Below are 26,840 nucleotides of genomic sequence, written 5' to 3'. Positions count from 1 at the left end.
CTACCCTTAGTATAAGAAGGTGAGGAGTGTCTTATTGAAAACCTAAGTTTTGTCTTATGTTTGTAAGGAGATCATTTCAGGCATATATTTAAATATATTTTGCATACTATAAGGTTTACCAAGGTTTTCAGTAGTTTTTTAGTGTGTTCATAGCGTTCTGCAACCATCACCACTATTTAATTATAGAAATAAGTGCTTCTAAGAGAAAGAAAAGGAGGCATATAAAAGAATGAGTAGGGAGTAGCATTTTTTTTTTTATATGATTTACTTGAGAGAGCAAGAGCATGTGGGGGCAAGGGTGGAAGGAAAGAGAGAGAGAGAATCTCAAGCTGACTCCCCACTGAGCGTGAAGACCCCCCCCCCCCCCCACGTTGGGGGATAAATCCCGTGATCCTGAGATCACAATCAGAGCTGAAACCAATTGCCGGCCTCCTAACTGAGCTACCCAGATTCTCCATGAATATATATATCTTGGGTGATACTTTATTGTGGCAATTTGAAAGATTTTTAGAACTATTTCTGTAGATTGGTGAGCTTAGACTGTTTGGAAATTAAATACATAAGCAGTTGATTTCAAAAAGTTTTTTGTATTGGCTGTTCTAGTATTTGTTGTATAATGAACAAGTGAAGGTAGGGGTCAGAAATAGTCATGATTAGCAAAGGCTTTAATAATGCTATTTTGTGCCTTGCAGGTTACCTACATATTTTATTACATTACCTATTTTAACTAATTTAATTCTTAAAGAAGTTCTTTGAAGTAATTACTGTTGTTGCTCTCAGTTTAGATATGAGGAGACCGAGGTAAGAAGAGATGAAATATTTTCTAAGGTTATGGGCAGTTAGTAGCAGATGGAAGGCTTCAGAGGCAGTATAAATTCAGTCTTTGTCCTTAACCACTTGTGCTCTGGTGCCTCTTGATAATTTATAATGTAGAACAGCCCCTGTGCAATATGTATATTGTATATTGTGTCTAGATTACTGTTATTATCTTTTACTATATGTTAGCCTGCAATTTGATTATGCTATGGAGTTTGCATTGTATTTTTTGGCCTTTTTCATTTTTTTTACAATATTCTTCAAACATTCACTAAAGAGTTCAGTTTTATTCATACCTTAAAAAAATATCAATGTGGCTGCTCTATTGTTGGTGTCTTTGTGTGGATAATTGATAAAATCATCTAGATGAATTTCCTAAAACGTGCACTGTCTTTACTGAAAATATTTGAAGTTGTTAATTCTTCAGGATGAAGTATGAATAAAGAAGAGGGATTGAGAAGAGGGAAAGGAAGGGCTTAGTATAGCACCTAATGTTGCCTAATTATGACAGACTTTGAAATTTCACAGCCAACAAAGTTTTTTCTTAATTTCTAGTAGGGTCTTGATCTTCCTCCACTTGGTCACATGGAAATAAGTATGTTAGAAATGTAATACCTGTTACTATTTTAAGAATTTGAAACTAAAAAGCTTCAAGAAGATAATGGAACTATAACACCTTCAGAAAATCGTTATTCTTCTGTACATATTGGATTTCTTAACATAAGTACAAAATAAATTGAATCATTTTGCACCTAAATGTAGCTTGCTTTTTCAGTTCTATATTGGGCAGTGTTTCATGTCAATAAGCTTATTACTTCTTAATGGTTCTACACTATTCCTTTTTTTTAAATTTTAAACTTTTTTTAAAAAGATTTTATTTATTTATTCATGATAGACTGAGAGAGGGGGGCGGGCAGAGACACAAGGCAGAGGGAGAAGCAGGCTCCATGCTGGGAGCCTGATGAGGGACTCAATCCCAGGACTCCAGGATCATGTCCCGGGCCAAAGACAGGCGCTAAACCACTGAGCCACCCAGGGATCCCCCCACTATTCCTTTAAAAAAAAATTTATTTGAGAGAGAGTATGAGCTAGCAAGAGCAAGCATGAGCAGGATGAGGAACAAAGGGAGAAGCATACTCCCTGCTTAGCAGGAAGCCTGATGTGGGACTCACTCTCAGAACCTTTGGATCATGACCTGAGCTTGAAGGCAGATGCTTAACTGACTGAACCACCCAGGCACTACTGGTTGTTTATTATTCTTATGTGATAGTTTATCTTACTTAATCAGTCCTTTTTTTTTTTTAAGATTTGTCAGAAAGTTGGGGGGAGGGGCAGATGGAGAAGGAGAGAGAAAGAATCTGAAGCAGATTCCCCACGGACCAAGGTGCCCAATGTGGGCATTGATCTCATGGCCCTGAGATCATGACCTGAGGTGAAATTAAGTCTGAGACTTAACTGAGCCACTCAGGTGCCCTTAACTAGTGCTTTCTTGATGTATCTTTTTTGGTCCAATTATCCCCAACATAAAGGACAATGTAATCAATGAACATATTTTTATAAACTGCTTTTGGGAGCTAATATAAATTCCTAGAAGCTATTTCACTAGTTCAAAGAGTAGATATTTAGGTTTGCTTTTTATAGGTATTATTAAACCCCCCTCTGGAAAACTAACAATTCATAGTCCAACCTATATATAATATAGTGCTGTTTCCCCAGTCTCCTTGAAGCTTGGCAATAATTATTGACATTAATAATTGGCATTGTTTTATCTTTGCCAAACACATTTTTTTTTTTATTACTAGCAAGATTTGAATATCTCTAATGTTCTGGCTATTGGTTATTTTTTTTCTCTAAATTGATTATTTGGTTACTTTGCCCTTCTATTGAATTTTTTCTTATTTATATAACTTTAAATTAAATGTACATATTTTCTGCATGTAACAGATACTTTGGTTTGTCATTTCTCGTAAACTTTTTTTTTTTTTTTTAAGATTTTATTTATTCATTCATGGGAGACACAGAGACAGAGAGAGAGAGAGGGGCAGAGACACAGGCAGAGGGAGAAGCAGGCTCCACGCAAGGAGCCTGACATGGGACTCGATCCCGGGTCTCCAGGATCAGGCCCTGGGCTGAAGGCAGCACTAAATCGCTGAGCCACCCGGGTTGCCCCATAAACTTCTGTTTGTTCTATCAAGAAGTTTCTCTGTATTGATATTCCCATAATTTCTATATATATACTTGTATAGATACATGAAATGTAAACACAATGTAAACATATTTTTTATATATTTGCATTACCCTTTTCCTATATTTTTGTATATTTATCTTTAAAAGATTTTATTTATTTATTTATTTATTTATTTATTTATTTGAGAATGTGAGCCATGGGGAAGGGCAGAGGGAGAAAGAGAGAGAATTTCAAGCCGACTCCATGCTGAGCTTGGAGCGCACTGTGGGGCTCTATCTCATAGGATCATCATCTGAGCCAAAATCAAGAGTCAGATGCTTGAGTTACTTAGCCACACAGGTGCCCCAAATTTTGTATTTAGAGGATGGAAATTTTGTTAACCTACTCATCTTTCATCTTTAAATGATGAAAAACATGATTTCCTTGCTGTGATAGGAGTTCAATATTTTCTCCATTTTGATGTTTTTCTTGACTTTTTTTCCAAAAGGCAGAGTTTTTAAACTTAATTTTGAAATAATTTCAATAGAGAAGATGGAAAACTCCTATACCCTTTCTCTGTCACACATGAATGTATAAATTCCCTAACATGGATTCACTAATTATCTTTGTGCTACATTTGTTCTATATCCATCCATCCATCCATCATCTATCTCTGTCGTCTTTCCTACTCCCATCTCTCCCTCTTTCTTCTTCCCTACCACCTTCACACATTTTTTGAAAATTCTAGCATAATCCCTAGATACTTCACTGTGTGCATTTCCTAAGAACAAGGGTATTCATAACTTTAGAATAATTATCAAGACCCAGAAATTTAATATTGATACTATTAAGTATTGAAGTTGTACTAATTGTCCCAATAATGTCCTTCATAGCAGTTTTTTTTTCTCTACTTAGAATCCAGTTGGGGATCATGCATTGCTTTTAGTTTTGTGACTCCTTTAATCTTAATGTTTCCTCAACATTTTTTTATCTTTCATGTCGCTGGTATTTTTGAAGAGTATAAATCTTTTATTTTGTATATTCCCCATTTTGGGGTTGTTTGTTGTTTTTGTAATGATCAGATTTGGTTTATGCATTTTTGGAGAAAATAGAATAAAATTCTCACTGTATCATGTTAAGGGATACCTGATGACAATTTGTTTGTCATAGATGATGTTACCTAGATCACTTGATGAAGGTGGAATTTGCCTTCATATGTATCATATGAAAATAATTGATCATGTTAGCTTATTATGAAATTTTAGTTTTGTAAAATCAGCATATCCCTAAAATATAAATACATCTTCTTTGCCAAGGGTTTGTTTTATTAATCAATTAATTAATTAATTAATTGAATTTTATTTATATTATATATATTATATTATATTTATTTTATTATTTTATTTTATTTTATTTTATTTTATTTTATTTTATTTTATTTTATTTTATTTATTTTATTTTATTTTATTTTATTTTATTTTATTTTATTTTAATTTTTTTATTTTAGAGAGAGAGCATGAGCAGGGAAGTGGGGCAGAGGGAGAGGGAGAACCAGACTCCTTGCGAAGCAGGGCAGCCAATTTGAGACACTATCCCAGGACCCTGGGGTTATGACCTAAGCTGGAGGTAGATGCTTAATCACTGAGGCACCCAGGTGCCCACCAAGGTTTTTTTTTTTAATAATATTTATCTTTGATAATTAAAGTGCAGAGATCATTACTAGATAACATTGTGCCTCCACTCTTCACTTTGTCATGTATATATATCTGCCTTATACATTGAAGATTTGTGGGAAGGTGGAGTTGCTGCTGCTGTTCTGCTAATACATGTAGTGAAACATTGTTAAGGGTTTGTAAAACATTCCATGTTTTGGGGGATGCCTGCCTGGCTCAGTTGGTAGAGGGGGTGGGACTCTTGATCTTCAGGTTGTAAGTTCAGGTCCCACATTGGGTGTAGAGATTACTTAAAAGAAAAAAAATTACATGTTTACAGTAGTAGGATGTGGTAATATTTTAAACTATTTTTAGCCTTTTTTTTTCCTTTTCAATTTTAATTTTGATTCTTGTTAATTATCTGGTATTTATGATTTATGTTTTATGATAGTTAAGTGGCTTAATCCTACCATGCTTAGAAATATATATATTACTTAACTGAAGAAAAGAAAAAGTAGTTAGATATAGAGTGGTGATTGTTTAGATTTGCTTACTTTACTGCTGATGAGGCAGTGGTTTGTCTTGATAGATATGTATGTGTTAAAAATTATGTAGTTGTACTTTTTATTAGATAAGCTTATTTTTTTTAATATTTTATTTTTTCATGAGAGACATAGAGAGAGGTAGAGACACAGGCAGAGGGAGAAGCAGGCTCCCCATGGGACTTGCAATCCCAGAATCCAGGACTCTGCAATCATGACCTAAGCCAGTGGCCAGATGCTCAACCACTGAGCCACCCAGGCGTCCCTATCAGATAAGCTTATTAGTAATAGGTGCTTTTACTTTGCACATACATTTCTCTCCTACTCCAGTATTTGTTTACTTTGAGCATAGTATAGTCATTTACTTGTTTTGGGTTAATTTATTTATTGTAACTTTTTCTCAGCAACTAGTCACCTATAGCTCAGCATGATCGACTCCATTCACAATATTGACATACGTGAATAACTTCTCATTGTGTTAGAGTAGTGTTTGAATAACTCAAAACTTCTTCCAGGGCTGGTACATAAAATAGCCTATCTTTTTAGGTGTTTTGGAATCAAGACCCCATCCTAAATTGTTGATAAAGAAAAAAGAAATCTTGTCAAACCAAACTACGATTTCCTTATAGTTGTACATACAGGCAAATTCTGGTAATTTGTTACACAGTGAATGGTACCATTACTGTGTCATTCACTGTGATGGATGATGAAATAATTTTCTTCTCCTTTATGACTTTTTTTGTAATGGTAGTTGAGGCTGATAATTTTATTTATTCATTCATACATACATACATACATACTGCCTGAGCCCCGGCCCATCCTGCCAGCTCTGATGCTGATAATTTTTATATCATTTGCTTTTTAACCCCAACATTTTTTTTCATAAAGATTTTATTTATTCATGAGAGATAGAGAGGCAGAGACACAGGCATGGGGAGAAGCAGGCTTCATGCAGGGAGCCCGATGTGGGACTTGGTCCCAGGACTCCAGGATCACGCCCTGGGCCAAAGGCAGGCCCCAAACTGCTCAGTCACCGTCCCCCCCCAACTTTTTTTTTTTTTTTAAGATTTTATTTATTCATGAGAGACACAGAAAGAGAGGCAGAAACACACATGCAGAGGGAGGAGAAGCAGGCTCCATGCAAGGAGCCTGACGGGACTTGATCCCAGGAATCTGGGATCACGCCCTGAGCCAAAGACAGACATTCAGCTGCTGAGCCACCCAGGTGTCCCTGCCCCCAGCCAGCCAGGCATCCCTACCCCCAACTTTTAGAGGTATAATTGAAAAATAAAATTTTAAAATATTTAATTAAATTATACGTAATGATGATTTGGTATGTGTATATAGTTGTGAAAGGATGTTCTCCATCTAGTTAATGAACCCATCCATCACCTCATATATACATCTTTTTTTTTTTTTTTTTAGAATCTTTTCAATAGACGTTCTCTGTAGTAACACAAAGCATTAAATACCTTGTTCTGCTGTCTTTAATTTGATATTTAGTGTGTCTGTGTGTATTTGAAGCTCTCATGTTCCTTAGCCTCGGCAGCCAGTGTTTAGGATGCTCCTGCTGACCTAACACATAATGTTTGACTATACATAAGGATAATAACTGCAGTGATCATCATGATACTAAAAGACCAAAAAATGATTCCCTTTCTTCCCCCAAAGAAAACTAATTGGTCACCATAAGAGGATGATAGGGATCTTATTATTTGGAAACTGGTAAGAATCAAGTAGTTCTTCCTTTATGATATGAATTGTGCCACTGGGTGTCCAAATCCTGGTGCTTGAGTTGCAACTATGACCAATTAAATTAGAATTGGGGCATGCAGCCAGGCATTTTGCTATAATTTTAAAAAATTGGGTGACTTGGATGTGCATCTAGGCTTAAGAACCATTGTTCTACAAGGTATTTCTCTTATGGGGTACCCTATACTAAATAGCATTTCTTTGATAAATGTGACTATCAGTTCAGTGGTCTTTGCAAAAGATAAAAGAGGAGAAAAAGAGCTATGCTGTGTACTGTGTGCTTGTTGCATTTTGGATCTTGTTTTTGTTGATATAAACTTTCTTTTCTAGGCTTCCTTGATACCACACTTGCCTGTTCTTCATCCTTCCCACTCCTATTTCCGAACTCATTGGCTGCTCTCTCTAGTCACCTTTGCTGGCCTCTGCTCTACCTGACTTCTAGGTGTTGGAAAGTGCTCTCTTGAAGGTCTTACCCTAGGTGTCCTTTGGTTTTAAATACTATAAAATACTGTATATTCCGATTACTCTCAGTTGTTTATCTCTAGCCCTACCAATATTCCCTCTTGTATTCTAGAATGGAATATTTCGCTTTGATGTCTAATTAGAGTATTTTGAACTTAATATGTAGAAAATCTTAAGGTTTTTTATTTCAAATGTGGTTCTACTTTAGACTCAGTAAATAGTAAGATTGTCAAAGGCTCTCACTTTAAGAACCCTGCATCATTCTTGATTCCTCTCTTAACTTCTCCTGTACTTCCTTTTTATTATTATTATTATTATTATTATTATATATTTTTAAAGATTTATTTATTCATTCAGAGAGAGCGAAGAGAGAGGCAAGAGACACAGGCAGAGGGAGAAGCAGGCTCCATGCCGGAAGCCCGATGTGGGACTCCATCCTGGGTCTCCAGGATCACACCCCAGGCTGCAGGCGGCGCTAAACTGCTGTGCCACCGGGGCTGCCCCTTCTCCTGTACTTCCATAAATGCCTTAGCAAATCATCTCAATTTGACCCTCAGTATATTTTGAATATGACTACTGCTTCTCTTTCTACTCTTTTATCTTTGATTTACCATCATCATCTTTTTTTCTTTTTTTAAAGATGTTATGTATTCATTTGACAGAGAAAGAGAGCACAAGCAAGGGGAGCGGCAGGCAGATGGAGAAGCAGGCAGAGGAGAAATAGGCAGAGGAAAAAGACTCCAAGCTGAGCAGGGAGCCTGATGCAGGCCTCGATCCCAGAACCCTGTGATCATGACCTGAGCTGAAGGCAGATGCTTAGCTGAACCACGTAGGCATTCCCCATGCCCCACCATGCTGGGAGCCTGACATGGGGCTTGATCCTGGGTCTCCAGGATCACACCCTAGACCGAAGGCGGTGCTAAACCACTGAGCCACCCGGGCTGCCCTGTTTCTTTTTTTTTAAAGTAATTTCTCATTCTAAATTCTCATTGTACTTTTGGGCTTTCTTTTTCAGATTTGTTTATGATTCTTGGTGGATAAATGATCAAAATCCAAGATAAAACTTTTTTTCTATTAGAATTCTCATTATTTATGTTCAGAACGTTGAAGCATTGCTCATTAAAATACACTTGTGAAATTTACTCAGTTTTAGATGATGTCAGGGCCTATTTGTTGAAGTCTTGAAGGGTTCTAGGACAAAATGAATCTGCTAGCCTACTAGGATTCTTATAATTAAGGGTAATCCTAGGTGGAGTTCTATCATAAAGTCCTTCTGAATTTAAGCGCGAGGGCTTGGATACGAACTGTTAAAGTCCTCTCTACCTTAATTGTAGTCAAGTAGCTTTTTTAAAATTTGAAATACAGAGTTTTTCAACAAATTTGTTTGAATAACCTATATTAAACTGGGAATTCCTGGAGATCCCTGGGTGGCTCAGTGGTTTAGCGCCGCCTTTGGCCCAGGGTGTGATCCTGGAGTCCTGGGATTGAGTCCTACATCAGTCTCCCTACATGGAGCCTGCTTCTCCCTCTGCCTGTGTCTCTGTGTCTCATGAATAAATAAATAAAATCTTAAAAAAAAAAAAAACCTGGGAATTCTGAGGCAAAGACTTCTCTTTTTTTTTTTTTTTTTTAAAGATTTTATTTATTCATGAGAGACACACAGAGAGAGGCAGAGACACAGGCAGAGGGAGAAGCAGGCTCCTTGCAGGGAGCCCAATGTGGGACTTGATCCCTGGACCCCAGGATCATGACCCAAGCCAAAAGCAGATGCTCAACCACTGAGACACCCAGATGTCCCAAAGACAAATAGTTTATTGTATTCCTTAAAGTCCCTGACACAAGGGCTGCAAAAGACAATGTTTTTAAAGTAGATATTAGGAAATATAGGAGTAATATCTTCTAAAATTGAAAAGTAAGGAAAATAAATACCTTATGGCTTTATTCTATGGCAGTACTGTGTAATAGAAATATACATGAACCAAATAGATAATTTTAAATTCTCCAGTGCTTCATTAAAATAATTGAAACAGATGAAAATAATTTAAACATCTTTGACTTAACTTATTATATTATTATTTCAACATCTTAGCAGTATACAAAATTAATGAAATTTTTTGCTTTTTTGGGTACTGAATCTTCAAAATTCAGTATGTATTTTATTTACTTTTCTTAAATATTTTATTTTGAGAGAGAGCGCACAAGTGAGGGGGAGGGGCAGAGGAAGAAGGAGAAGGAGAGGCCAATTCAGCTGAGCAGGGACCCTGATGGACCTGAGGCTCAGTCCCAGGACCCCAGGATCATGACTTGAGCCGAAAGCAAACACTTAACCTACTTAGTCACCTAGGCACCCCCAGTGTGTATTTTATACTTATAAGTCTTTTCAGTTTGGATAGTCACATTTCAGGTGCTCAGTAACTATATGTGTCTGATGCCTAAAATGTATTGGACAGTGTAAAACTAATCCATTAGGGTGATTCTACTTAAGTACTCTCAGTTCAGATGCTAAGCCTTTGATCTTTATTTAGATTTCACAAAATTAGCAATTGGAGAGGTAGATTCACATACCAAGCTATTTTAGATACTAAAAGTTTTTTAGTAGTGAAATTAAGTATCAGATAATTAACTGAAAATTAAAATGGAAGGGCTAGTTTTATTATTATAGTAAAAGACACTACCTTTGTAAAAAATATAGATGGCAGTTAAGGAAATACTAATAAAAGCCACAATGAGGTACTACTTCATACTAGGATGATTTTAATAAAATAAACTGAAAATAACAAATGTTGGCAAGGATATGGAGCTAGCTAATGATTATACAACATTGTGAATGCACTAAAGACCACTGAATTGTATACTTTAAAATGGCATGTTATATGAATTTCACCTCAATTAATAAAAATTAAATAAAATTAAAGTTTGTTTCTTGGTTACAGTAGTCTTTAATTGTTAATAATGGATTTTGTACTGGATAGTATACTATTGGTAATCCATAGGACATAAAACTTTCATTATTTCTTTCAAGATTTAATTTATTTGAGAAAGAGAAAGCATGAGTGGGGTTATGTGGGGTAGAGGGAGAAGCAGACCCCCTGCTGAGCAAGGACCACCCCTCTACCCCCACCTCAGGCTCAACCCCAAGACCCTGGGACTACGACCTGAGCCACATACAGATGCTCAACCATTTGAACCACCCAGGCACCCCAAGAGATGGAAACTTTTAAAAAGCATTATTTTTTTCTTGGCACTCAAAATCTACCTAGTAAATTTTTAAATTTTGAGAATTCAGTAACCATTAGATGCTAAACTTGCCATTGTCATAATATATAGCTGAACATTTGATGCAGGCACTCTGAGGACCACACTATTGATAAGGTCATTTTAAGAATTAAATATTAATTTTAAAGCACTGGATATGGCTGATTGCTCCTTTTCAGGGTTCCCATAGCATTTTGTCCCTTACTGCCAACTTTGAAGTTGTCATTTTATATGTCTCCTGACTATATGTAAGCTCTTTAAGGGTGGGAAATTAAGTATAATTAAGTGTAAATTATACTTAAGTATAAGCATTCATCCTTATGCTTTTAGCATCTTACATAGCACTTTGAATATATAAATATTTGAACTAAAACCTTGGATCATTCCTCTGCCTCTTAATGTACACCTTAAAATGGGCAAAGATTTTTATTAGTAATGCTGAGTACCATTAGAGCCCATAAAAAGTCTCTTTTGTATCAAAACAAATAGATTATGAATGGCACTATATAAGGAGATTGCTGTAAAATGTTTCAGCCGGCATCACTTTTATTAGAATCTGTAAGTAGTTTAGTTTTCAGGTATATTTAGAAATAGCTATGATTAGTAAGGTGCTTCTGGATATATATACATGCATGCATGTATGTGTGTATATATATATTCATAAAAGTATGTTCTTCAGTATATATAGGGAAAGGATGAATTGGGATAAGTATCTAAATAAGCAGTGAAAGTGTCATGTCCTTAAAGGAAGATTAGTTAGTTTGGAAGATTAGTTAGTTTTTTTAAGATTTTTATTTATTTATTCATGAGAGATACAGAGAGAGGCAGAGACATAGGCAGAGAGGGAGAAGCAGGCTTCCTGCAGGTAGCTCGTTGTGGGACTCGATCCCCGGACCCCAGGATCACACCCTGAGCCAAAGGCAGACAAAGGCAGACACTTAACCGCTGAGCCACCCAGGCGTCCCAGAAGATTAAAAATTTGCATAGATTTAGAGGAACTTTGTAAACCAAGTTGCGATCTTTACTAACAGAGTTGTTTTGTGTTTTTAGAAGTTTAAAATGATAAAGTTCCCTGGATTAAAAGAAAGAGCCTGAAAATTTAAATTTTTTGTGGTATTCTCTAGATAAACGCTAAGTTGAACCACCTAGGACTAATGTGATGATTTATTTGGTATTCAACATGACAGATTTCTATGCTTGGAGTTTGGTTGTCAAGCCAGAAACCAAGTATATTAGATAAGTTACTACTAGAGAAGCCACTGGAAATTCAGCTGTAGATTTTGCTGTTTGGGGATCATTTTGAAAATGGTGTTTGTTTTAATTAGTAACATTGATTTGTTAGCAGTCACACACTTGGGCAACCCCAGTGGCTCAGCGGTTTAGCACCACCTTCAGCGTGATCCTGGAGACCCGGGATCGAGTCCCATATCAGGCTCCCTGCATGGAGCCTGCTTCTCCCTCTGCCTGTGTCTCTGCCTCTCTCTGTCTCCGTGTCTATCATGAATAAATCTTTTAAAAAAGTCACACACTTGTACTATAGCTAATTTTTGTATTATAATTTTAGTAATATCCAAACATTCTGCATTCACTGTTGGAGTAGCAGATCTTCCAGGTGACTTGGGTAGTTAACCTTTCATTTTCTCAATCTGGCAAGTCCAGAAGGCTAAAGAAGGCAGTACTTAGTAGAATTTATAGAGTTGTGTAAGATCAACCCTGAACATAAGTCTTCTCTAAGCAACTGGATCTAATAATTAAAAGTCAGTATCACTGTATATCTTCTCTATTTGTTCTAACAGCATAGAAAGTAGGGAGGCGACTGATGGTCTTGAAGCAGTATATATTGTTAACAATAAAAATAATTTTAAAAATCTAGGAGTCCTAAGTAATTGTTAAGGATATTTAATTTTTCTTTAAGCTTTATTTATTTTAGAGAGAAAGAGCACGTGTTTGGCAGGAAGGGCAGAGGCAGAGGGAGAGAGAATCCCAAGCAGATTCCTTGCTGAGCGGACATGGGGCTTGATCCCACTACCCATTAGATCATGATCTGAGCTGACATAAGATCATGAGCCACTACCTATGAGATCATGACCTGAGCCAGTCATGACACTCAACCAGCTGAGCCACACAGGCACCCTAGGATGATATCTGATTCTTTGATTTAAAAACAAGTTACTGTTTTTCTTAGGAAGGTGTTAAATTCAAAACCCAAGTTTTCTGGAAAGAAGATCTCACTATTTTTCCCTTGCATGTAGTGGGAAGAGCAGTAAACTGGAGAGTTGTGGAACTAGAGTTTTATTTTACATCTCTGCCAATGCCTAATGTGTAATATTTTGGGCAATTTATAACAAGAAGGGGTGTAGTAGTCTCTTACAATTTCTATCTGGGATAGTTCCATAGTGTTACTGATTTACTTCCAAAAATATAAAATATTCACTCATTCATATTATTGTGCCCTACATGGCATCCCTGACATCCTTTTTATTTTTATTTAGTGTGTTGTTGGTGGCTGCAATGCCAGCTTTGCTTCTCAGGGAGGGCTAGCTCGCCATGTACCCACACACTTCAGTCAGCAGAACTCCTCAAAAGTTTCTAGCCAGCCAAAGGCCAAAGAAGAATCTCCTTCTAAAGCTGGGATGAACAAAAGGAGAAAATTAAAGAACAAAAGACGACGTTCATTACGTAAGTGTTTCACTAAAAATCTGTATGTATTAGATAGCTTTTGTTTATATCTTGGGTTTTCATGCAAATTCAGATTTTACTGTTCTTTAACTCTGTGTATTTTTGTTAACAGTAATAAACAGATAGGATCTCTTGGGTGTCAGTGTAAGAGTTCATTAATGTATATTTTATCCTAATTAGTAGTTAAGGGAGGGGTAAGTATATGTGGCCCTAGAATATGAAATCTGTATAGAAATAACATTTTGAGGGCTCCTTTGATTCTGTTCTAAAATAAGATTTAAAATGTGGCAATGTTGATATTTTAGAAAATTTGAACATGTTAAAGGTAATAATGAAGTAAAAGTAACCAGTCTGCTCCAAAGTGGTAGTATATGTGAATAGTAAAACTGTTTACAGTGTCTCAGTCCTTAATTCTATTGAAATACATGTTATATGCCAAATTACCAGATTTTGAAGTATATCCTCAATATTTAGGATAGAACACGGACGATGAGGTTTATAAATGTGGGGAGCAGGACTTGACTTAGAAACTCCAGAGCCTAGCACTGGCCCTGGTCTTGGTGTCAGCTGGCTAATTAAATATATCCAAAGTGAAGAAATATGATTGACGGCAGCTGTCATTGAAAGGGAGTCCAATGCAAGGGTTGAACTAGAAAGAAAAAAGGAGATCACTATACCCTTTCCCTTGGGATTTGATTAGAGTGCAGAAGAGACTCCAAACACTAATCCAGATTGGAAAACTTGTCTCTAAAATGTTAAAATTTTTGTTATCACAAAGCTACAGTGGACAAAGGAACAAATCATAGGTGACAAATTTTTCTAAACTCTTAGGCTTCTTATTGTTGAAATAAACATGCATTTTTCAAAGTTGGCTATTGAATTTAGATTATGGATCCATTTTCCTTTTGACTCCATTTATAAAAACAGAAATGACATCAGTTTTTTTTTTTACTTGACTGATGATCTTGGGTAGCTTGCAATCACACACAGAAGATTGCTAAATATATATTATGGTATTCAAAACTGAGAATAACTTTCCTACCCATTCCACTTAATAGCCTCATTATTTTCTTCTCAGTTTATATATAGTAATCATTTAAACTTCTGACTTTTTTTTACATTATTTGCTTGGTGTAGTGTCTATACAGTGTGCTTGTTCTCTTAAAGAGAATGGTTCAGTTAAATATCCAGGCCTTGCTTAGAAATGGAGGGACTGGTGTCTGATTAAGTCAAGGCTTCTTTTGAGAATGTTTTTTCCAGTATAGAGAAAAAAGGGGTATGTAGGGAAAGTGGTGGGGAGAGGGAGGTTGTGTAGTGGGTGAAAAAAAAAATCTTTTTCTTTCCTCTTTGAAGGGAAGAGGATGAGGATAATCCTGAGTATATGAACTTTAAAAAAATCTAAGCTCTTTCACTGTGAGCAGCTACTGTTAAGTGCCGTTATTTGAATGGCAGAGCTGCTGCCATTGTAGTTCATTCTTTCCTTAAAAATAGACATGTTTAAAGCAGTGCACTAAATGATCTCTTTGCTCTAGTACCTTCCTCATTTAATTCAGAGAGGTCGTTTTCACTTAACTGGGTGAAAAGTACATTAATAAATGGCAGAACTGCAGCTTAAGTCATTTTTTGTTAGAATTTTTAAAATTTATTTTAAAGCTTTTCTATTTTGATATTTTTGAAAATAAAGTGGAAAGAATAGTATAATAAATACTTGTATGTCCTTCATTTAAAGAATATGCATTTACTTTATCTCCATACATACATACTCTTTTGGTCCTGATTCCAATATACTCTAAGAATGCATCTCCTAAGAATAAAGATATTCTTTTACAAGGCCATAATACCATTCTTGGGGATATACCCATAATACCATACTAAAAGGGCAAAAAGATATCAGATAATATGTATAATTTTGAGCCACAGGAAAGTAGAGTCTCAATTTTTGTGGTCTCCAAAGATTTTTGATTATGTAGCTCATCAGTTAAAAAAAAAAAACGCTTGGGCACCTATTCTCAACATGTGTGCTTATATAATACAGTGCTGGTGCACATTATAAAACTGTTACCAAGAAAGATATATTGAAAAACATTGATGAAAAATGAAAATAGTGATAGTAATTTCTTTCCTTACCCTAATGGATCATGACACAGACCTACTTGAGAGATTAATTCTAGTTTCTCTTTTCTCTAAGTGCTTATCCTGCTGAGGAGAAAGCATATTTGGAGAGCATGGACAGAGTAGAGTAACCCCTCCCCCCCCCCCCCCCCCATAGCCACAAATCTAATGGGAATGGGATTTGTTTTTCCTTTTGACTTTTTTCTCCTGTAAACATCAAACATGTTTTTTCTGATTTCCCTTTGCATTCCTAGTCCTGTGGGTTCTGTTAGTTTATTACTTGATGTTGTTTTATTTATTTTCCTTTGAAGAAAAGTCCAATGAAAAAAATAGCTATTTAGGTTGTTTTATTGTCTATGCCAACTGGTGAAAACATTTCTCCACAAAAACTCTGGTGGATTTGTGTAGATGTTCTGAGGACTCCATGATTAGTAGAGGAAAATTCACTTCACATAGTATTAAAATATGAATTGTGTAGTGAATCAGCATACATGTAATTCAGGATATGCTGTACCAGGAAATCAAGCCATTTCATTTATTGTCAGTAAAATTTAATTCTTAATTATAGTTGATACTGAAAAATTTCATGTATTAGTAAGCTCCACAATTGTAAAATAAGAAATTCATTTTCCTTGAGTAACATTCTAATTAGGAATAAAAAACAGCACAATTTATAATACTAGTGGGATGAAAATAGAAATTTAAAAAAATGTTCTTATCAAATTAAATCTTCAGTGTATAGTTTTGTTGTGATTACACTAAGAGATCACTTACTCCAGGTTTGTAAGTTTATTTCAAAATAATGTAAGCTTAATAATACAGACTGCTTTGTGACTTAAAGGCATTTCTATATACATTTGTTTTACTTAATAGCCATTGTATTTCCATTTCACAAATAAGGAAACAGGTTAAGTAGATTAAGGAGTTTGCCTAAAGTCAACACAGCTAATAACTGGGGGAGTTGGGAGTAAGAATTTTGGTAGACTCATTGGCATTGAAAAGTGTATTTAGGGGATCCCTGGGTGACTCAGCGGTTTAGTGCCGCCTTTGGCCCAGGGCATGATTCTGGAGACCTGGGATTGAGTCCCACGTCAGGCCCCCTGCATGGAGCTTGCTTCTCCCTCTGCCTGTGTGTCTGCCTCTTTCTCTCTCTGTGTCTCTCATGAATAAATAGATAAAATCTTTAAAAAAAAAAAAAAGGAAAAGTGTATTTATAATTTTCTTAGATTGTTGTTAGAGTTATTTTTTTTTTCTTTAAAGATTTTATTGAAAGAGAGAGCAGAAGGGGAAGGGGCAGAGGAGGAGAGCAAATCCCAAGCAGACTCCCTGCTAAGTGTGGAGCTCATGCAGAACTAGGTCTCAGGACTCTGAGATCAGGACCTGAGCTGAAACCAAGTTGGACACCACCTAGGCGCCCTAGAAGAGTTATTTATAATTAAGAAAATACTTGTTAAAACTCTAAAATAATATTAAGGTTTGTCAAATTTGGAAAAATAATTTTTTAAAAATGTATTTAAGTAAATACTCAACATGGGTATTGAAATCACTGTCCTGAGATCAAGAGTCACATGCTCCTCCAGTTGAGCCAGTCAGATCCCCCAAATCTGGAAATTTTTTGATTCCATGTTAATATAGAATATTCATGGCATATAGTTTATATATTTGGGTGTGGTGAATTAAATCTCAGTATAGCAATAGGGTAGATACTCATCAGATTGTTGAAAATACAGGACTCGTGCTCAGGAGAGATGCTGGAGTAAAATAGGAAATTATATGGAAAAGATAGTAGTTGCACTGTGGAATCATGAGGTTGAAGGTTAGAACCTCACACACCAACAGGCACAGTTAGGCCCCTCATTCACTCATTAGCTGGAAGTCTGCTTTTGTGTATCCTTGCCAGCTAAACCCCATGTTCTAAAAGCAAACTAAAATTTTTTGTTTAAATACCAGATAGAAACTTATGTTAATTGTTTCAAGATCCTTCTTATTATGTATTTTTGTAGAAAATAGACTGGCTACTTGGCAGATTGTTACATTTTTCTAAATATTCTTTACCTCTTTTATATTGACTTTTAGCACGACCACATGATTTCTTCGATGCACAAACACTGGATGCGATAAGACATCGAGCCATATGCTTTAACCTCTCAGCTCATATAGAAAGTTTAGGGAAGGGACACAGTGTTGTTTTTCATAGTACTGTAAGTATTTGTTATTGTTTTTTTTCAAATTACTTGTGTAGGTTTATAAGAACATGTATTTTGACTTTCACAATCCTAATTCTAAACTGTTCAAAGTCTATGAAAATATATTTTAACAAGATCACAAGTTCTGCTTTATCAGTATTTTAAAATTACATGTATTCTTGGTTCTAAAACAAATACAGTTAACTCTTAATATGAACTTGAACTGCACAGGTCCACTTAATTTTTTCGATAAATCACTGTAAATGTATTTTTCTTCCTTAAAATTTTCTTAATATTTTCTTCTAGTTTATTTTATTGTAAGAATATGGTTTACAATACATATAAAGTATAAAATAAGTGTTAATTGACTGTTTATGTTATCAGTAAGGCTTCTGATCATCAGTAGGCTATTGAAAAATTTTTGGGGAGTTAAATGTGGATTTGTGACAGTGTAGGTGATTGGCAGCCCTAATCTCTACATTGTTCAAGAGTCAATTATATTTCTCACAGTTCAACATTTTGATGATTGAATATTTCAGCTTTTATTTTGAGCTATTTAGGAGTATCGGGGTGATGTTTGGGCTTGTAGGCATTTGAGGATCAAGCTGTAACCTTAAACTAGTTCTCTTTTCTGGTTTTTTCTTTAATAGAATGAGAATATTAAATTCTTTTTAACTCCCTGCCACTAAGTGCTTACATGCTCGCCCCTCACTCCCAAAACACATCTAACGTTGGTATTAAACAGAAATAGGATAACGGCCATTAAATTAAAGATTTATGAAGGAGGGAGTTTTTGTTTATTCTACTGAAGTATCCCAAATTTCTGTAATTGTGCCTGATACATAATAGACAGTGTATGTATTTGTTGGATGAGTGACTATAGTATCAAATTTTAAAAAGCAATAAATATTTCATTTTTGGTTAGGAGGTAACAGAGTTATTCTTTGTTCCCATGCTCCTTGCCATTTTATTATCCAGTCATCCTTAAATTGGTATATTTTGGTATAGGTAAATGAGTAGAGGTAAATTTTAGACCACACCTTGGTGATTTGAATCCCTAGAGAAAGAGATTATTTAATTTTGAGAGTTAAAATATAAAATATACTAAATTTAGGTTTTATTTTTTATGTCCATCAGAATGCATGAGAATTAAATACAAAAGATCAATATTGATACCAGTTTATCTACTGGTTTGAATATCTATTTTTTCTATCTCCTATAACATTGAGGTTTTATTTATTGCATTGCATTTTTACTTTTTCTTTTATGTACATTTCCAGTGAAAAATTCCCAATTTTGATTGTGATTGCCAGAATTGAAAGCAAGAAAGGTAGAAGATTAGACAGAAAGCAAGGCAACCTTTTCTGAGATTGGAGCACATGATGCAACTTTGGGTTTGAGGAAAGGTGCACCATAATTTATTTGCTTTTAAAGAACATTGGATTTAAGAAAAAAAACATTGGAAATATAGTTATCTAAATAAGAATGAAAGAGTTGAAAGGAAAATTAAAGTTTGTGAAGACAAAGTTAAAATGGCTGTACTGGGAATTCTTTTTGGATTCAGCAAGATTAGGGTCTTGTTCAGCAGTGATGGTTGAAGTCCTTCTTTGACATTTGATAACATAGGTTTATGATTTGGTAGGTCTATAATTGTTCTTTTTTTCGAAGATCAATAAGTGAGATGTGGTCACTCGACCCAGAGTGTGGCATTAGTACTCATTCGTTCATTTGCTTAAATATTGAGCATGATGCAACAGTGAACAAAACCATTAAAACAATAGACTGTGGCTAGTGGAAGAGACATGATAAACAAGATGAAATAGTAGAATTGTAAAAACTGACAAGAAGTGAGGTTATGAGCCATTCAGATACTAGAGGGATGGACATCATAGCTAGAGGGAAAATCAAATATAAAATGACCAAGTGGGAATATGCCACATATGTTTGAAAATATACCAAGTATGCAAGAAGGCAGAGAGAGTAGGAGTTAATTCAGAAAGGTAATGAGGGAGAACGTTGTTGAACTTAAGGCTTTGGTTTTTATTCTTTGTCTGATGGGGAGCCATTGAAGAAATTTGGGTAGCCATGGTCTAATGTTGTTTTCTTTCCATAATAATTTTTATTGAGATGATAAATAAAAACTGCATCCATTTAAAGTATACAATTTTATGAGTTTTAACAGTTGTATTCACCAATGAAACCACCACTGCCACCACAGATAAGATACAGAATATTCCCATCACTCAGAAGTTTTCTAGTGTAATTTTGTAGTTCATCTCTGCCCGCATCCCCTGTCCTAGAGAACTCACTGATCTATTTTCTCTTGTGGATTTTAATATGCTCACTTAGGTTTCTGTGTTGAGAACAGAATGTAGGTCAGGATGGGGGAAAAGAGGATCAGTCTTTTTAGTATCTGAGGTGAGAAGAGGCTATAATTGTTAGAGTGGAGATGCTAAGAAGTGTTATATTCTGGATATCTTTTGAAAGTAGTACTGACCAGAATTATGGATGGATCACATGTCTGGTTTGATAATGAAAGTAAAGGATGACTCTGGTGTTTTTGGTCTGGGCGACTGGGCAAAAGAATGGAGTTACCATTTAATAGAGGATTTGGGGAGAGTAGATTGGGGGAGAGTTGAGTGTCAAGAGCTGTAATTTTTGACATATTCAATACAGAATGTATTGCCTCATTTACTTGGATGGAAGAGTTTGAGCCCAGAGGAGAGGTATGGGTATAGATACAGAGATATTGTCAGCATACTTAAAGGTATTTAAAGGAATCAGATTGGATTTATACCTAGGAAATAAGCATAAATATAAGGAGTGAGGTTTGGAGACTAATCACTGAATTTACAGGGCAATAAACCTGATGAAATGGCTTAGTAATGAGCAGGTATCTCTACATCTTAGGGAATAGTGGTGATGATGATAAATACGGTTGTATTTTAAAAAATGAAGCACCAATGTTCACATGCTTTCATTAGAGCAGCTTCTTGTGATGAAATGCTTAGGTTCACCATGGGAGGAATAGATCTGATCAAAAAATGAAGGAACTAAAAATAGTGGTGATATTAGGAGTCTGGAAATTTTTTTTTAATTCACTCTTAAAATCATGTATAAAGATGAAAATAAGTTTTTAGCTGTAGAAAACATCTGACAAGTTTTAAGAATGATACTTCGTTTGCCGTACACTAAGAAACTAATGACTCCTTAGTGTCATTAGTGATTTGCACCTCCAGGTGACATCAGAGGGGTAGGAGTACCTTGACTGAGAAAGAGCCACAGAGGTAGAGTATAATCTGAGGAGTGCTTTTTCCTGAGGAAAGTGGAAGGAAGAGACATCAAATATGAGAAAAGGTACTTACTTCATTGGACACAATAGAAAAAAAAAGGAGTTAGGTAGACCTCCCAAGTTCCATGACTAGGTTTGGATGGAGGTGTGGTATGTGTTAAAGAGAATCAGTTTTTTTAGTAATCAGACTATCCAATACAAACTGCAAATTTAGGTTTCCTAGAAATCAAATAAGCAGTTACAGTCAATAACCATACTGGTAATGAAACAGTTTGCAGAAAAATCTATGTGTGATGTACATACTATGCAGTTGGCCTAATTTGTCTTTAATTGAAACATTTTCTTTCGAGCCTTCTCCAGAAGAGGTCAGCAGAATCCTAGTTACCAGTCAGTTGGTTAGCTGTGCTTGGTTGGTTTGCATTGTTTTTTATGTCTTACTTTTTTTGGAGTGGTATTTTGTTTCAGCACCTTCATATCTGTCTTTGGGCTTTTAAATTAATCACATTGCCAAGTCTAGAATTAGAGAACTATTGGTTTTTTTTACATAATGAGAATAGAATGTATTTTATTTTGCCAAGTCTAGAATTAAAGAACTACTGGTTTTTATGTAACGAGAATAGAAAGTATTTTATTTTTATATAAAGTGATGTTTTTACTTAGTTCTAACATATTTTGAGGTGGCTGTTTGCAGCTTAAACTAGGTAAAAATACTGAGATTTAGGTTATGAGAACACTAAAGTGCAAATTTTGTTAATATGGAAGTTGTAAGAGATACAAAATGCAATTTTGGTCAGTTATATAAGCATTTCCTTAGTTTTCAGAATCTGGTAACGAATGACAAGCATATTGCCTTTTTTACATTTTAGGTTGGTCTTTTTATTCAGGTTGATCCACCTTTTAACTTAGATCTGTAGACTCCTTAAAACTGAACCTAAACACTCATTGGCTAATGTTTCATTTAAAATAACAGAAACCAACCAGCAAACAAAAACATCCAAGCAAACATAAATATCTTAGTCATAAATTAGAGATCTCAGCTGTTACTTCTTTTCCTTACTGTTTTATTCTTTAAAAATATTCCAACCAGTATGGATTTTTTGTTGGAAATCTAGTGAATCTTCAGACTTTGATAGTAAAATAAGTAACATTTTCAGGCCCTTAATAAAGTTAATATGGTATTAGTATTTGGCTTTGCAGAACTTCTTCAACTTCTTTTTTCTGTTTTGGGTTTTTTTTTTTTTTCTTTTCTTTTCTTTCTTTCTTTCTTTCTTTCTTTCTTTCTTTCTTTCTTTTTTTTTTTTTTTTGTGAAAATACATGCTCAGAGGTAAAGCTGCTACAAAGCTGGTCAGAACAAAATACTGTGGTAATATCTGGTCTGGGGATATGAACATTTAAAAATTCTTGATTAGGATCAAAAGTGCTTTTTATTGATATATTAAAATAATGTTCTGTGAATCATTTTTATGATCTCTTATTTCATCACTAGGTAATAGCTAAGAGAAAAGAAGATTCTGGAAAGATAAAACTTTTGCTTCATTGGATGCCTGAAGACATGTAAGTATTTGGAATGCTATGTATAATTAATAGACTCTTATTTTTATTAAAAATCTTATAATCAAAAATTATTTAAGTAATTGGATTTGAATGTTAGAAAAGAATTATAGAAATTAAGCTGCAAAACATTTTGACTTGTCAGGATTAAAAGGATAATCTCTGAAAGCTTGTATAGTACCTGGCTCAAGGTATAAGCTTTAAAACTTGCTTATTTTTAATAAAACTTGTTATAGCAATTTTTAATCGTTTTTAGGATGTGATTATTTTTAGGACTTTAAAAGACCCTTAGGTAATACGCAAGCAACCTTAGTTATGCCTTTGTTTGCATCATTTAAAAAATTTCTAAACATTTTCTAGCCACAATGATATTTTATAGAAAAATCAGTTGGCGGGGCACTGGGTGGCTCAGTCAGTGGTTGAGCATCTGCCTTTCGCTCCGGTCATGATCCCGGGGTCCTGGAATTGGACCTCCCCTTGGGGAGCTTGCTTCTTCCTCTGCCTGTGTCTCTGCCTGTCTCTGTGTCTCTCATGAATAAATAAATTAAAAAATCAGTTGGCTGGTTTTCTTTTCTTTTTCTTTTTCTTTTTTTGAGTTGGCTGGTTTTCTAGCACCATTATGTTTTTCTGACCCAGATGCTCCTTAATTAAACATTTCATGTTTAATTTTCCTTTTATCTTTTAATTAAAATGTTCCTTCTTGTTAGTAAAGGTAATAAAGATGTATTATAGAAATTTTAGACAAAGTTTAAAAATGCCAAGAACAGAATAAACTTAAGTGGATGGAATCTCATTGGGTATACTTGAATTTTCAGAAATTAATAGTATGTGCTTAACATTTGTCTTTGTTATTAAATATTTTTCTGTAATATTTCTCATTGTGATATGTTAATGAATGTGATGTAAGAGTCTTTTTTTTTTTTTTTTTAAAAGAGATGGGAAGAGAGAGAATATCTTAAGCAGGTTCCATGTTGGGTGTCACAGGTGCCCCATGAATTAAGAGTTGTTAAATAGATTGAGAGTTTACAATATATGCTTAGCATATTGGTAAAGAAATCTATCTTTTAATTCTGTGACTATCAAATTGCATTAACATAGAACATATTTTCCATCACTTTCCCCTCCCCATCCAGGTTTTGTGGAAATGCTATTGCAAATACATATATATTTATAATGCTATGAAGTATTTTGAAATGGCTGTGTAAAACTTAATGAGCTCCTTTTTTGCTGAAACATTAAAGTTGCCATTTTTCTCTACTATTAATAGCTGTTAAAATCAATACACAAACTGCAGAATGTTAGAGTTCTTTTAATTTTAATTTTTAAAGAAGATTTTATTTATTCATGAGAGACACAGAGAGAGTTTACACTCTCTGTAAACTGTTGGTTTGTGTCCTTTGTCTCTCCTATCCCTTTTTCTTCAATGAGCATTCACCTGTTTCATACTGTAAGAGCTCTTTTTATATATAGAGGTTATAAACATAGTTCCTGGGATCCCTGGGTGGCGCAGCGGTTTGGCGCCTGCCTTTGGCTCAGGGCGTGATCCTGGAGACCCGGGATCGAATCCCACATCGGGCTCCTGGTGCATGGAGCCTGCTTCTCCCTCTGCCTGTGTCTCTGCCTCTCTTTCTCTCTCTGTGACTATCATAAATAAATAAAAATTTAAAAAAAAAAAAAAACATAGTTCCTTTAAGATGTTGAAATATATGTATACTCTTAGTGTTTTGGAAATTGATCAGTCCAGATATCAAAATGCTTTTATTTGAATTTCCCAGTAGGATTAGATTTCTTTGAATTCAAGAGTTGGTGACATGTGCATTTTTTTTTAAGTGGGGCTTTATCTGGTGGGGTGTTTACTTATTTCTTCATTAAAAAACTTGGTGTCAGCATAAGGAATATAGTCAGTCGTACTATAATAATATGATAGAGTGACAGAGTAATGTCTAGAATTGTTGAATTACTATGTAGTACACCTGAAACAAATACAACACTGGAAATCAATTATACTTCAATAAAAAAATAAAAATAAATTCATTGTCAAATTTCCAAGTCAGGCTCGAGTATGAATTTTACTCAGTGAACTAAAAGTCAAGGAGTGTTTGTATAATGTGTGTTTCTAAGTGGCTTTGCCACCAAAATAATTCCTAATTAATTCCCAAATTCATGCCTGAAATTTCAGTGCCATTTTTAGCTGGGACTCTGCATCCCATTGCTGTTCCTTTGCTTCTGAAAAGCTTGTTAACCTAGGTGGCTCAGTCACACCAGCAGAAAAGTCTATGTAATTTGAAGTATGTGAATAAGTTTAAGATAGATGTTATTTCATTTATGACTTTTTTTTTTAAACTCATAGTCTGCCTGACGTGTGGGTGAATGAAAGTGAACGACATCAATTAAAAACTAAAGTAGTTCATTTATCAAAGCTACCCAAAGATACTGCCTTGCTTTTGGATCCAAACATATACAGGTAATTTAATTCTTGATTTGATTATTGTAATCTTAAATCTCCCTAAATTTTGGATATAAGGTTAGGACTTCTTTTTAAGTATTGAGTTTCAGTACCAAGCATAGCTTGCTTTCTGGAGCTTTGTATGTGGAGATTCCATCATAAAGGTTTCTACATTGTAGGATCCAGAAAGATAATGTTTTGGTAAAGTTTATTTGCCAATTTAATTCCAGATTTATCTTATGTAGCTTAAATTGTAATGCATATAGTATGTGGAAAATAAGTGCCTTATGTTTAAGTATAATATCAGACTTTTGTGGGTCTGGGAATATATCACATATGCCCTAAAATGCCCCCCAAAAATGGTTGAATTTTTGAACTTATAATCTACCCAAACATTTTTAGAATAGTAGTTTAAATATTGTGTTTAAGAGGTAGCTCAGTGTTCACAATGCTAATAATTTTCTGATCTGACCTTTGTTTTAGTGTGCTGTGCTTATGAAGGTATGGGGGGGAAAGAGAAGATACCAGCATTTCTGACTATATGCTGAGTCACTTTGCTAGGTGCTTTACATCCTCACAGCAGCCTGTGGAGTAGGTGTTCCTATCTCTGTTTTTACAGATTGGAAAACTGAAGCAAGAGTTGAAATAGCTTGCCCAAGGTTACACAGATAGTATGTGACAGTACTGCCTCATCCAAATGACATATACTAGGGTGATTCAAAAAGTGGTGAAAAAAAAAAAAAATGAAAAAAAAAATGGTGAAAATGCTTAAAAGGCACTCTTCATCAGCAAACTTTCTATGTTTTTAAAATCAATTTTAATTTGATATGTATTTTGCATAAGAATAGGTTGAATAAGATAACATAATAATTAATAATACCAAATGTGAATTTTAGCTATCATCAAGAGAGTGTGTCCTATGCCAAATTCTGAAGCAGTTAAACACTTTGAAGGTTCTGTTCATTCTATGATTCAACTTTTTGGAATGTTATTCGGTATAATAGGATTTCTTATAATTGAAGATACCGTCTGAGAATGAAATTCAAACATAATGGGACTTGCCTCGTGGAAACACCGAGACTCTTGAGTTGACCCTCCTCCCCCCAAATTTATTTTAAATATCTTTTGGTGAAAGTGCTAATAATAAGTACCATAAAAACTTGTTTTTTTGTGGTGGAATAAGCTACGTTATCAAGAAATTAAGTAGCATAGTAAACAGTGAAATTACCTTAAAGGAGAAGATTGAGGGAAATCCATCACCAAAAATATGAGAAAGTCACAGTTTACCTTTCTCTTTATAAGAAAAATAAATGAATATTCTTTATTTACTGTTACTTAATTTAGGGTTTATTTCTGCTTACGCTTTGAAGGGAGTAATTAAAATTAGCATTCTAAAAGAGTGGTATTTTGGGAAAGTCACCCTGCTATTAGAACTGGTTGTAAACATCCCTTAGGCAGAGAGTTGACAAAGGGGCATGAATCTCCTAATTATAAGATTCAGACTAACTTCTGTTGTTTCTGCCCTGTGTTGTTTCCCCCTAAGAGTCTTCCTTTTTCACACACCAGCTTATTTTTGTAAATCTTGTGTATTTAGGAAGCAAATTTATAGCAAAAGCGACTTAAAAAAAACATTGAGGTGCAGAAGTACTGTCCAAAAGAGCAATTACATTGCCTGCTTTCAATAGTGTACGTCTACAGTTCTTACTGATTTCAGTCTTGGGTAATGAACATGTTTGTTCTTAAGACATATTAAATGCATCTGTGGAATTAATTTTCTTTAACTGTATTTCACCTCCCCCACTCCCGCCTTGGTCTTAACCTGTAATTTTGAGTCTAAACTTTGATGCTTCTACTGTTCTGGAAATTAGAATTGAGTCTTTCCTAAAGTGGTACAGATTAATAGAACTGGTACATTTGCTGTGGTGTA

General features: G+C 34.9%; 1 protein-coding gene across 12 annotated transcripts in view; it reads left to right on the top strand.

Moving 5' to 3' along the window:
- Positions 1–26,840, top strand: part of AEBP2 (AE binding protein 2) — a 205,157-nt gene that overhangs the window by 37,997 nt on the left and 140,320 nt on the right. For all 12 annotated transcript variants that reach the window (XR_012017641.1, XR_012017642.1, XM_072798779.1 and 9 more), the window contains exons 4-7: positions 13,139–13,325; positions 17,514–17,638; positions 22,403–22,470; positions 24,818–24,931. Coding sequence is in view for 10 of the 12 variants with exons in the window: in XM_072798779.1 (XP_072654880.1) it covers positions 13,139–13,325; positions 17,514–17,638; positions 22,403–22,470; positions 24,818–24,931 (494 nt within the window). In the remaining 2 variants the exon portion in view is untranslated. The remainder of the gene's footprint in view (positions 1–13,138; positions 13,326–17,513; positions 17,639–22,402; positions 22,471–24,817; positions 24,932–26,840) is intronic.

Source organism: Canis lupus, chromosome 25 (assembly GCF_048164855.1).
Source record: "Canis lupus baileyi chromosome 25, mCanLup2.hap1, whole genome shotgun sequence".
NCBI classification, from domain to species: domain Eukaryota; kingdom Metazoa; phylum Chordata; class Mammalia; order Carnivora; family Canidae; genus Canis; species Canis lupus.
This window is presented reverse-complemented; position numbering and strand designations above follow the sequence as displayed.